The sequence below is a fragment of the Sebastes umbrosus genome, chromosome 18 (genome assembly GCF_015220745.1).
Source record: "Sebastes umbrosus isolate fSebUmb1 chromosome 18, fSebUmb1.pri, whole genome shotgun sequence".
NCBI lineage: Eukaryota > Metazoa > Chordata > Actinopteri > Perciformes > Sebastidae > Sebastes > Sebastes umbrosus.
The window spans coordinates 15269551-15282060 of record NC_051286.1 but is presented as its reverse complement, the minus strand read 5'-3'; the positions used below and the strand labels follow the sequence as shown (position 1 = coordinate 15282060).

General features: G+C 38.1%; 2 protein-coding genes and 3 non-coding genes across 11 annotated transcripts in view; 1 reads left to right on the top strand and 4 right to left on the bottom strand.

Annotated features, from left to right (window-relative positions):
• eya4 (EYA transcriptional coactivator and phosphatase 4) overlaps window positions 1-2589 on the top strand; it is a 53551-nt gene extending 50962 nt beyond the window's left edge. For all 7 annotated transcript variants that reach the window (XM_037751648.1, XM_037751647.1, XM_037751645.1 and 4 more), the window contains one exon: window positions 1716-2589. In XM_037751648.1, coding sequence (XP_037607576.1) covers window positions 1716-1796 — 81 coding nt within the window. In that variant the 3' untranslated portion in view covers window positions 1797-2589. The remainder of the gene's footprint in view (window positions 1-1715) is intronic.
• Window positions 2590-2998: 409 nt separating this feature from the next.
• Window positions 2999-9052, bottom strand: rps12 (ribosomal protein S12). The gene is made up of 6 exons (XM_037751687.1): window positions 8949-9052; window positions 8774-8822; window positions 5211-5333; window positions 4903-5005; window positions 4360-4461; window positions 2999-3087 (listed from the first exon to the last, which is right to left on the bottom strand). The coding sequence occupies exons 2-6, from the start codon at window positions 8794-8796 to the stop codon at window positions 3025-3027; spliced, it is 414 nt and encodes a 137-aa protein (XP_037607615.1). The 5' UTR covers window positions 8797-8822; window positions 8949-9052; the 3' UTR covers window positions 2999-3024.
• LOC119477625 lies at window positions 4607-4690 on the bottom strand. The gene has a single exon (XR_005204281.1). It is a non-coding gene; the product is annotated as a small nucleolar RNA SNORD100 (small nucleolar RNA).
• On the bottom strand, window positions 5074-5156 carry LOC119477624. The gene has a single exon (XR_005204280.1). It is a non-coding gene; the product is annotated as a small nucleolar RNA SNORD100 (small nucleolar RNA).
• On the bottom strand, window positions 5428-5504 carry LOC119477621. Its single transcript, XR_005204277.1, has one exon. It is a non-coding gene; the product is annotated as a small nucleolar RNA SNORD101 (small nucleolar RNA).
• Window positions 9053-12510: the final 3458 nt, after the last annotated feature.

Genomic DNA, 12510 nt, shown 5'->3' with positions numbered 1-12510 from the left:
CCTTTTTTTATGGAGTGACAGGAGACTTGATTGCAGGGTGAAAACTTGAGATTGAGGCTTGGCTAATGTACATTTTGCAACCTACTTTTGAGAGTCAAATATACAAAATTTGTGAGCAACCCGCAGCCTAATTTGGATCACATACTTCCTCTAACTCAACTTGGTTTGTGTCATGTTTGACATTGAAAAATGGTTGCCAAAATGTACACGGTGATTAAGCTTTTGAATAATCTCATTTGTTTAGAGCAAATAATGCTGTTTTTTTATCCAGTGGTGTGTGGAGTCTTACTTTTCATTGGTACTATGTGAGAGAAACGTTATATCACAACAATAAGGTGACAAGTAGTGATATACTATGACATATTTCCTGTGTAAGTGTGGATATAAATCCCATCTCTTCTCCAGCTTTGGGTTTCATTCATGACGCTGGGTGCTGGGATTGTTAAAGGAATAGTTTGACATTATGGGAAATGCGCATATTTACATTCTTGCCGAGAGTTAGATGAGAAGATTGCTACTGAGCCTTGAACATAATGCTGCAGCCAGCAGCCACTTAGATTAGCCTAGAATAAAGGCTGGAAACAGGAAAACAACTAGCCTGTCTAAATGTAACAAAGTCAGCTTACCAGCATCGTTAAAGCTCACATATTAATAGATTATACATTGTTTGTTTAATTCAAACAAAATATGAAGTGTGAAAACAACAATTAGACATTTTACGGGGAGCTATGTGCCATTGAAGTTACTCCGGTTGCCTGGCAACCTCGTGGTGAAGACAAAAGCCCTTTTAGCAAAGAACTTATATATATATATATATTATTAATATAATATATTGCTAAGAAGTGAAACTCAATTGTTCGTTCCATTGCAACGTCAGCGCCCAGCCCATTTTGGACTGAAAGAGACTACCGGACACCGGTAAAACGTCCGCCTACAAAGTGCTGTACAAAACTAAAACAATATTTCAATTCTATTGTCATAATTTTAATGTCTCTACCGAAATGGCCTGTGTTGAACAATAAAAAAAATAATATAAATATGCATACTATTATCACTATTTACTTACTTATTCATTAACCTTTTTTGCCCAGTCGCTTCCCTAGAGAGTATAAAGTGAGCAATGGACATGAATGGAAGTTAGAAAAATCCAGCACACAGATTTTGAGAGCAATCTCAATGTTTTTCATGTAAAGGACCTCCAACATCGATGTACAAATAGAAAATGGAAAACAACCACATGAAAAAAAGCACCCGAGTTTCACCGCTTTACTTCTATACTCTTTGCCGTTAGCTTAACTTAAGCTTGTCGGTCCTCGTGATACCACAAATTGTCGTTTTTACACTTTTGTAGACTAAACAAACGAGATATAACGTGTTAATTGGTGAGTTTTAGAGGTGCATTTTAATTCGGTTTTCCCATTTCCAGTCTTTATGCTAAGCTAAGCGAATGGCTGTAGCCTTATTGAACTGGCAGATACGAGTGATATCGATCTTCTCATCTCAATTAGCCCTCAGAAAGAAAGCGGATGAGTGCATCTCCCAAAATGCTGAACTCTTCCTTTAAGCCTTAGGTATTGCATGGGTTTTGTTTGCAGTGCTTTTGCAAAGCAAGCAGCTACAAGCTACTGTAGTGTAGCTTGCATGACTTAAGGTGGCGGTGTGCAGCTACGAAAACAGGACTGTTGGTTCTCTAACAATGTGTGTTCACTCCGCAGCACAACATGCCTTTCTGGAGGATATCCAGTCACTCTGACCTGCTGGCACTACACCAAGCACTGGAGTTCGAGTACCTGTAACTATTATAGCAATATGGACTCATGCAATGTTACCGCGGACATGGTCAGCCAGGCAGCCCCCCCTTCTTTTGTATAACTATTTAAGAACAAACTCAATACACTGCAACTGTTTTTGTGATTTTTTTTTTTTTTTTGTCTTGTCTTTTTGAACGTCTGGATTTACAAACTCTGAACGGTCTTAAGAAGCAAAAAAGAGAGGGGTTAAGAGATGACTCAAGTACCCAGCTCAGCCCCCCCGTGGCCCCAATGCTGGGAACAGACCGCTGTGAAAACCCCCGTCTACTGTCCTTGCAGCTGTAGCAGACTGAAGATCTCCCTTGTCCTAGGAGGATGTTTCTTGGGCAACTCCTTGATGTTTTGTTTGTTCTGGGGCACCCAGACTAGTATCAGACCCGTTGTGGGTCACCTGAGACGAACTATCTTCAAACAACGAGGGCTTCTCTGTACAGGCATTAAGTGTGCGGGGATAACAGCTGCTTTTTTTTTTTTTTTTTTTAAGTTTTCTTCCTGGTGGTATAATAATCACAACACAATGCAGTCTGCATCAGAAACTTGTGTAAATTATTTACAATAAACTTAAGGGCAGTGGTGGATGTTTTTGTCAAGGAAAGGAAATTCAAGTTTTGGGGTCTTTGGTTTTTTTTTTTTTCCCTCTGGATTTTTGTAATTGTTGGGCGGGGGGAAATTGAGGATGTGCGTCATGATGTGTTGTGCCTTAATGTGTTTGAATGTCTTTTCTTTATTCAGAAATGTCTATGTATGTAGATATAAAGGAGAAAACTTATCCAAATGACCTATGCATCTTGTCTTCCTTAATGACATTTTTAACTGTTCGAACTTCAGATTATAACAATATAAATTCATGTACTGCTGAATAGTATTGAAAATGTCACCGTTTTTTTTGTTAGCTAATGGTTAAGCACACATTTTATAAATCAAAAATACCCGACAGAATTTTCTGATAGTAAATGGTGTGAAATCAGACAATTTTGTCCTCAAATCACTTCAGCAGCCGTCATTGTTGCTGATGTTTACCACCATGAACTGAGCAGTTTATATAATAGCTGAAATACATACAATTACATATTTGAACAGAATGATTTTATAGTCACTGCCAGTTGTTGTAGTTGACTTTCTAGTATTCGGTTAAATATCCAAAAGAGGAAAAAAAAAAAAAAAAAGAGAACACTTTAGACAACTGCTTCCATTTCCACTTTTTATTGACATTTTATTTCTTGCCCTTGAAGTATTCCTCAATCACGTCCTTGGCTTGAGACTCCTTGCCGTAGTCCTGTCGACAGAAAAAGAGTTTGAGATGAGGTTTAGAGACTCGACGAAGCTGTCTCAGTGTATGTCAACCAAAAAGTAACAAGACATATAAGCACAGACATGCCGATGATGCCATGCATCGGTGTTTGAGGTACTTTAGAAATCAATTTTTTATTTTTAAAAGGGGACTAGTGTAGCCCATCAAAAACACATTGTGTGCGAGATCTAGCAAACGGGGTCGAGTGCATTTCCTTACTCATAGAACATAGCAAAGCCAATTTAAGCATTTTAAATCCAGCATTATTTACATCCACGTTTATTAGCTTGCAGTCTTCTTCCCTGCCTTTGCTAGCGCATTGCAGCATTATCGCTACTGTTCAGTGGAATAGTAGCGAGACCAATGGCAGGAATGTGTACCACGTTACTTGCGTTTGCATCCTTGTGCATGAGATTAACCAAATGGGGACCCACTCGCTACTCAAAAACTCTACAGAAAACCATCATGCATTAAATCAGAAACGACTGCTTCAACAGTTTCCCCACCACAGAGCACCGACAAGTGTAATTTTCTACTGTACGGTGGTTCATCCAAAACATACAGTATGACACATGTTGGTAAATTGTATTGAAAAGAAATGCATTATCAGTGTGTTTCAAAGATCAAATACTGTACATATATTAGCCTTAAGAAAATCTTTTGGGCTCTAAATGACAAAGCTGAGCAACAATTTACATGACCAGTTCACTGTAAAACAAACTCTGAATTTTTCCCATTAAGCTTTCCCCTCAAATTTCTCTACATTTAGAAAAAAACAACTTAATTTATACTTGTTCCCACATTTTAAAGCAATTTAATAAATACCACATTTTTAATACCTTCCCATTAAAATAAAGTGGAAATTATCCCCAAAATTCAGCACTATTAATATCTTTTGAAACTAGAAATTAAAGTATGTTGATTTGAACAAATATAGCCCCCACAAAACAGAGTTCAATTACAGCGATGATCCGTCAATCATGGAACTTGCTGTCATGTGTTACTATTTGTAGCCATTCTTAGGGACCCCAGACACCACAGGTAAATGAAGGGGCTCGTACCCTGGCTGTCATCTAGCCAAGCGTTATTCAACAACAGGTGCATGGCACGAGGCACAGCACCTGCACTTGACTGGCAGATATGGTAACAAGTCTTTATGTCAACAGCAATCTGTAGGGGGTTTAGTCAATTCCATTTGATTTTTGGCTTGAATGAAGGCCAAACATTAAGAAAACCCTGCAGCAGGGCATCATTTACCTTGACCACGACGCAGCTGCAGCCCACGATCTTGCGGGGTTTGCCCTCGCGGTCGATCTTACACAGACCGACCCACTCACCGAGCTTCTTGTTGTCATCCACCTGAAATAGAGTTAAACAGCGTCTTTTAACTGGTGTCATACGTGATAAAAACGTGTCACTAATGTGCACTGAAGTGTAGTTCACATAGCTTTCAAACAATACTTGTGCAGCGAGACAAAACGGCAGCAATGTGGGTACTCTTGGCTGTATCTCAAGACAGAAATTGGGTAACGGTGGCAATCTCCTTACAGTATTCAGTAGAGGGAGCCAAATCATCGTCAGTGATACAGCGGTACATGACACATCATGCCAACTTTAACTCCACTTTCAGTGCACAAGATGCATCTGAAACAATAGCACCAAAGTCTTTATTTATAAACACAACTACTGCATGTCTCATGGATTTAAATGTTTACATGTCAATTTGGCAATAAGGAATTGCCCCTTCATATGTCCCCACACCGGATACTAAATCAGTCTGATCATGAGCGGGCTCACTACCTTTATCAGGTTGATCTGATGCTCAGCACAGAGGGCCTCCACCAGCTTGACGTATGTGGGCTCATCGCAGTTGCCTGCAAGGGCGCAGAGATGGGCTTGACGCCTGCAAAAGAACACAGAGGTTAACTTGCAGTAAGGGCTTATAATACACCATTTCCGCAAATTTGGCGGCACATCTCAGACAAAGTGGGTAACAATGGCAGGTTTCCGCATAAGAGTTCAGTAGAGGGAGCCAAGATATCATCAGTGACACACCTACTAAAAGAACCAAACAAAAATATTGATGAAGTAAAACTAATTAAACATACTTGTCCAGGGCCTTAGCAGCCTCACGGATACCACGGGCGAGGCCATCGTGGATGAGTGCGGTCTTGAGCACTTCAGGGAGGGCAGTGTTGACATCCATCACACCTCCAGCAGCAGCAACGGTGCTATCAAAAACAAGTGGACAAGAAAAAAAAAGAATCTGTTTAAATTTTTACCAAAATGGGTATGACAAATTAGTGGATTCCAGTAGAGCTTCCAGCATGTCAGAGGTGGGATCTCACTCATTGTTGAGTGAAGGGGTATCCGACAAAAGAAAGTAAAGTCATCATTCAAGCACCAGAAAGCTCAAGAGGAATGGCACCCTTTAACACCCACGCTGCATGCCTCAGGACAGCTGACTGTTCAAAATCTAGCACTGCTCCAAACAATAAATAGAGGGGAAGCAAATCTAAAGACATTTTGTATGACACTGCATTTTTGTAATACTTCTTTTAAGTGTGTTTCTTTAAGCAAATGTGTCTCAATTTGCATGAGTCGTGGGGAGCATTTTTTTTCTACATGTGACACATCTGTCGTCCAACTGGTGAAGACATTTTAAAGTTGCCCCGAATTTTTTAAGAATTGGTATGCGCCATGAAAATGCAATGCTTTGAGCCCCTTCAGCTATGGTACTCTCACATTCAGGTTACAGCTCAAAGTGGGAACCAGTTTGCTACGTTTCAAATAAAATTGTAACGTTATTGCAGCCACTGACTTTTTCCCAGAGAAATGACACATTTTAGTTGGATTTCTCCAGTCACTTATTCACAATACCACAAATTAAATGCATTGATGGCTTCCAGTGTTCTATGTCGTATAATTTTGCATGCGTTATATAGGGGTGCAACGATTCATCTACTACATCGACGCGGCGATTTATATTTCTGCGATCCAACTACATCGATAGGTACTCGGCAAGTTGTCCTTCACAGGGGACGGACTGTACGTCAACCTAAAAATCAATTTGCAGGGTAAATAATCTATTGCATTGATACTAAAAATTATCTACTTGTATTTAAGCATGACAAATGTTATATGGATGTATTTTTTAGCACTTGTAATGGTGAAGAAATGTTAAACGTTACTCCGGTTCACACTCCCTGTGTATGAGGTCATCAACATGCGCCGGCAGCACCAATCTCAGAAAGACAAGAAAAGGAAGCATGTTGATGGCGAGGAAGAGCCAGACGAGCGAGAGATTCTCTTTAAGATTATTTTTGGGCTTTTTTATGCCTTTATGGCGAGTGTGAGAGAGAGAGAGATGGATATTAAAGGGGGAGAGCGAGGGGTTGGAATACAGCAAAGGTCCACAGGTCGGACTTGAAACCCGGGCCGCTGCGGCAACAACTCATTCCTGGTACATGGGGCGCCCGCTCTACAGCGATGACCCAGAGCAAGAGAATTTCAAGTCGCGTTTTAGGTCCAGCGAGAGGAAAAACATTTTGGCTTTTGCAAAAAAGGTAGATGTCCTTGATAAATCGTCTGCCGCTAGTAGAATATGCAAAGGCCAGACAAAATATAACGGCAACATGACCAGTCTTTCCACGCACCTACTGACAGTGGTTTAACCTGCTACTTCTATTCTCATTTTCAATATTGCACTACCTTTTGTATTGCAAATAAGAATAGCAGCAGGTTCAACCACTGCTCATCAACCTGAAGAAATGTCAGTTGCACTCTACTTTTGGTTAATTATTGCATCATTACACCCCTAATGCATTAATATGATATTTGAATCTAAGATCAATCTGCAGAATAGCAAAGACTGGTAGGCAGTAGGGATGCCACGAGAACCGATACTTCGGTACCAAAATTAAAAAAATGTGACGGTACTCGTTTTCATCGGTACCGAACGATGCCTGTAATGGTCATTTGGTAGCGGAGGTACTGGAGATGCGATTCTTCCGGATCTAATGAGGTTTATACGCTTACAAGTGTTCTCATCTGCCGTGAAATGAAGGAAGAAGGAGAACGCCGTAACAGCACGGAAAAAAAACAACAACACAAGACATGAAAGATGGCAGTACTTGAAGTACTCGTTCAAAAAGTAACGTTCAAATGTTTTGATAAAGGAGTGCATGTTGAATTACATGGGATTTATTGTTTTTTTGGGGGGGTTTAACCGAATAGGTATCGAGAATCGTGTAAATTCACTGGTATTGGTATCGACTACTAGATTTCTGGTACCGTGACATCCCTAGTAGGCAGTCACTTATGTCATTGAAACAAAACCACCCACCTGTAATCTATCAATTGAGTTTGTAAATAATGTTATAAGTCAATCTTGCACTGATTTATAACCATGGGATATATGATCATGTTAAACACTGTGGGTCTTTATGAGACCATTTGGGTTTAACTACTAAATATTGAAATAGCACATCATCATGTATAGCTTACAATTTTCAGCCATCTTATTCTTAAATTGATGAATAATGTCTGACCCATGTGTTCTCTCTAGACCAGGGGTGTCAAACATACGGCCCGAGGGCCAGAACCGGCCCGCCTAAGGGTCCAATCTGGCCCACATGACTTTGCAAAGTGTGCAGAGAAGTCATTAATTCCGTCGCTGTCCTAATAACAGTAGCAAGCCCTATGCTGGATATGCTATTACAGATCCCACATGCTCACGTACAGGCTACATGACACAACGCTATCAAGCGTAGGCTACTCTTCATGCAGGAGCCGCCGATGGAAAATATCTTTGTCAAAAAGGAGTAAAACGGACTCAGAATGTCGGGTTTTCCAAGAAAAACGGACCAGTTCATCTTTCTTCACAGAGGTAAATGGGAAGCCGGTGTGCTTGGTGTGTTCACAGCACCTTTCAGTGCTCAAGAAATATAATATGTGGCGTCTCTCTTGGACTCATCATGATGAAAATACAAAAACATGCAGGGAGAACAGAGAGATAAATTCATTTTTAGTCGTAACCGACCGTCCATCTCTTTTGTAAATGGATTTTGGTCATTAATTGTGAACATTTCAGGAATGTACTTGTACGTCTTTACACTAAAAGAAAGGGAAAACTTTGGAGGTGTTATTTATAATGCAATGGTTTTACTGGTCCGGCCCACTTGAGATCAAATTGACTGTATGTGGCCAATGAACTAAAAGGAGTTTGACACCCCTGCTCTAGACACACAGACTATTACAATTCTGCCTTTTGTCCTCATTCATTTCAATAGCTACAAGTTAATCTATGGTTGTTTACATCATTACTTTTTGCAATATTCAATGCAAATGACTTAGCACAGCAAGAGAGCAGAGCAGAAGCAAGCACAACTTTGCACACAAGCATTTACCCCTAGCCCTCTTGCACCTGATTGCTGCAGTGCTACACAGGCAGCTACATGAAGTGGCCCATCAACATGCAGCTCGGCCTCATGCAGAATAACAACCTGAATATCATCACCGCAGCAGGCATTTAGGGCGACAGATAATCTATTTAGAATAACCATAAAGTTATAGCACCACCACCACGTGTGTTCACAGAGAGTCAGCAGCGTTTTGTTAGTTATAAATCCGTTTTTACCCCGAGTGGACAAAGTAAAGGCGTCATGCTCACCCTTCCTCGGCCATGGTTGACATTAATGATGGATGTTGGACTTAAAGTTCTGCAATAAAGAACAGAAATGACAGCAGAGTTATTATCCAACACACACAGCTCACTAGAATGACTTTATGTATTGAGATGTTTGATTAATCCGGTAGATTGTAGCCGGTTGAGGAGAGAAACGCACCCTTTCCTCCTCTCGGGTAGCGGTTAAAGAGGACGTCACAACCCAGCGTCATTGCTTTATCAACACAAAGGACCCCATCTGTGCTACACAGTGGCGTCCAATGATCTGCCTGTTGTAGTTTCAAATAAGCATATGAATAAATACATGCAATATAAGTGTGAAAGAGTACCCAAAAAAACTCAATATATAAGATGAATGAATGAAAGACTTTATTTCGAACATAAAATAAATAAAAACAGATAATAACAAACAAAAAAAGAGTAATAGTGTCCGAAAAGGAGTAGGTAGAAGTAAAACTTATATTTCCCTACCCCTTTCTCACTTCTTCTCACACTTAGACTGGTAATTATGAATGTCTGGATTTATTAGGACTCTGCCAGACTTGCTACTGTTCATTTTCTGAAAGCTTATAAGATCAATTACTTGAAATGTGTAGGCTATAAATGCTGTCAAGTTGAGTCCAAATGCAATTTGATTAACATCACCCTCTGTTTAAAGGTATATAACTGGTATTAACATTCAATAACATTGCAAATGTCCCCGCTGCCGGACAAACAAATAATTATCTCATCTTATCTTAACATGATTCAAATTTAAATGTTTCCGTTTATCATTGTGAATAAATGAAAGAATGAAAGACTTTATTTCGAACATAAACATAAATCAAAACAGATACAAAATAATAACAAACAAAACAAGAGTAATAGTGTCCAAAAACGAGTAGGTAGAAGTAAAACTTATATTCCCCTACCCCTTTTTCACTTCTCCTCTAATAACTCATATATCATAGAATGATAATATAATATAATATATAAACTATCCCAGATTTATTTACATCCCAAATTAAATATATGAACCGCATCCCAAGTTTATTTACAACCCACATATTCATCCGGAGTTAAAAAGTAGATATAAACCAACCCTTAACGCAACCCTTATCACATCTCTTCCTCAACCATATACCGCCCGAAAATATCTTTTTTTATAGCTTTTTAAATTGATTTATATAAGATAAGATAAGATAGAACTTTATTAATCCCGAAGGAAATTCTTGTGCCAGAGATTGCTCAAAAATACAACAAAATTACAAAATTCAAGTGTATAAAATAAAAAATTACTATTTCTAGCACCAGTGCCTAATAGAGTAACAATTTAAGTAAGATATGTTTAGTAAAATGAGTAAATAAGATAAGATAAGTAAAATAAAAAAAGGTAAAGTAAGATAAAAAAACAGATTTTCTTTTGTCTTTAGTGAATTACAGAAGTGGAAAACACTTTTCAAATTGTTCTTAACAGTTTTAAAATACATGTTAAGGCTGATTATCAGACCAAATTACTGGTCAAATAATGATAGAAAGCATGACTTTTTAATTCTACAAAGTGGCTCTCTGGTGAATATAAAAGGAAAAATAAAAATAAGATAAGATAGAACTTTATTAATCCCAAAGGAAATTCTTGTGCCAGAGATTACTCAAATATACAACAAAATTACAACAAGTTCAAGTGTATAAAATACAAGTGTATAAAATTAAAAAAAGTACTATTTCTAGCACCAGTGCCTAATAGAATAACAATTAAGTAATATACATTTAGTAAAATGAGTAAATAAGATAAGATAAGTAAAATAAAAAAGATAAAGTAAGCTAAAAAAAAACAGAAAAATAAGTAATATTGCGCATGTTGGACATTAACATTGCACACAATGAACAGTGAATGTAAAAAGTAGTATTGCACATGATATTGATATTATATTTGTACTCAGTGTCCGGTGTTTTCAGCTGTCCTTCCTGCAGGAAGGAAATTATGGAAATTATTTTCATTCTTGCTTCATTTCACAATAACAAAAAAAGTAGCACTAAAATCACTTACCAATATTCCAGAGTCCCTGAATAGATATATAAAGTGTTTTCAATCTGTACATTTTAAACTATGAAAGGAATTTTGTCAGAGAGTAATACACTTTGTGTACTATTATTCTCAGTATCCTATGCCACTTTCCCTGTCAGATGTACATTCTGCATAGAGAGAAAACGGCTGAAAGAAAAAACATTTTGTACAACACTGCATTTTTTTATTACTTCTTTTTAGTGTGTTTCTTTAAGCAAATGGGTCTCAATTTGCTTGAGTTGTGTGTAGCAATTTTTTTTCTACATGTGACGCATCAGTTGTCCAACTGGTTAAGACATTTTAAAGTTGCCGGAATTTTTTAAGAATTGGTATGTGCCATTAAATTGCAGTGCTTTGAGCCCCTTCAGCGATGGTACTCTCACATTCAGGTTACAGCTCAAAGTGGGAACCAGTTTGCTACATTTCAAATAAAATTGTAACTTTAATGCAGCCACTGACTTTTTCCCAGAGAAATGACAAATTTTAGTTAGATTTTTCCAGTCACTTATTCACAATACAACAAATTAAATGCATTGATGGCTTCCTGTGTTTTATGTCGTAAAATTTTGCATGCCTTATGATTCATCTGTTATATCGACGCAGCGTTTTATATTCGTACTTCCAACTACATCGATAGGTACTCGGCAAGTTGTCCTTCACAGGTGACGTACTGTATGTCGATCTAAAATCAGTAAACTGAAAGTATACTCTCTTATTTTAAGTGTAAAAGAAGTATAGTAATAGCACACTTGAAAAAACTTCATTTTGGTAAGGGTTGTCTTACTTTTCTTACAATAACTTTGTGGTTATTTCAGTCAGTGATAGTATTAGGGGCAAGTTGGGCAGCTATGGATAGACTGTTACACTGCAATTGTGATTGTGCCTGGAGAGGACAGTATTTCAATCAGAATATTAAATTCACGTGTAGCCCTTTGACTTAAACGGTTACACCAAGTTCTCTTTTGCAATACAATATGCTTCACCGTCCACAATGAGCAGCTACAGTTTGTCTACAGAAACAAAATGTACTATGAAGTCTGATGTACTGAATTCAACATGCCTTATAAAATTGTGTTAAATGTTACAAATATGTCACAATATGACTACAAGTAAAAGAATGAAGCAAGTCAGACTGCACTTTAAAAAACAACACCTAAAGACACTTTGAGACAAAGTGAGCAGGCTTAGCCTGATAAACAAGTTCACCTCCGGAGGCAGGTAAACCAGTTACCTGCCTGCATGGACACACCCACTTGTGGGATTGCCATTCCAGTTGTTGTTTATTTATTTATTTATTTTTATCAATGTACATTTTAAACTATAAATTAAATTATGTCAGAGAGTCTATATACAGTCTATAAGTATGCTAAGTATTTTCTCAATACAGCGGTGCCCTGGGGGTATAGGTGTAGTGAAAGCCGGTGACAATTTCAGATGTTAGAGCAAATATGATCTGTTGCTGTGCTGATGCGCTAATAAAACTCCCCATTGAATTAGACACCTTGACTTGCTGAGGTATTCTAAGGGAAAAACCCTAGCTGGCCACAATATTCATTGTTTCTTAGACATTATGTTTACAGTTTTGTGTTTACATAAAACCAGATTATCTCTGTACAAACCTTTCACAAAAATAAGACGTGACAAAACTCATATTAATGCAACAGGCAGAGTTCAA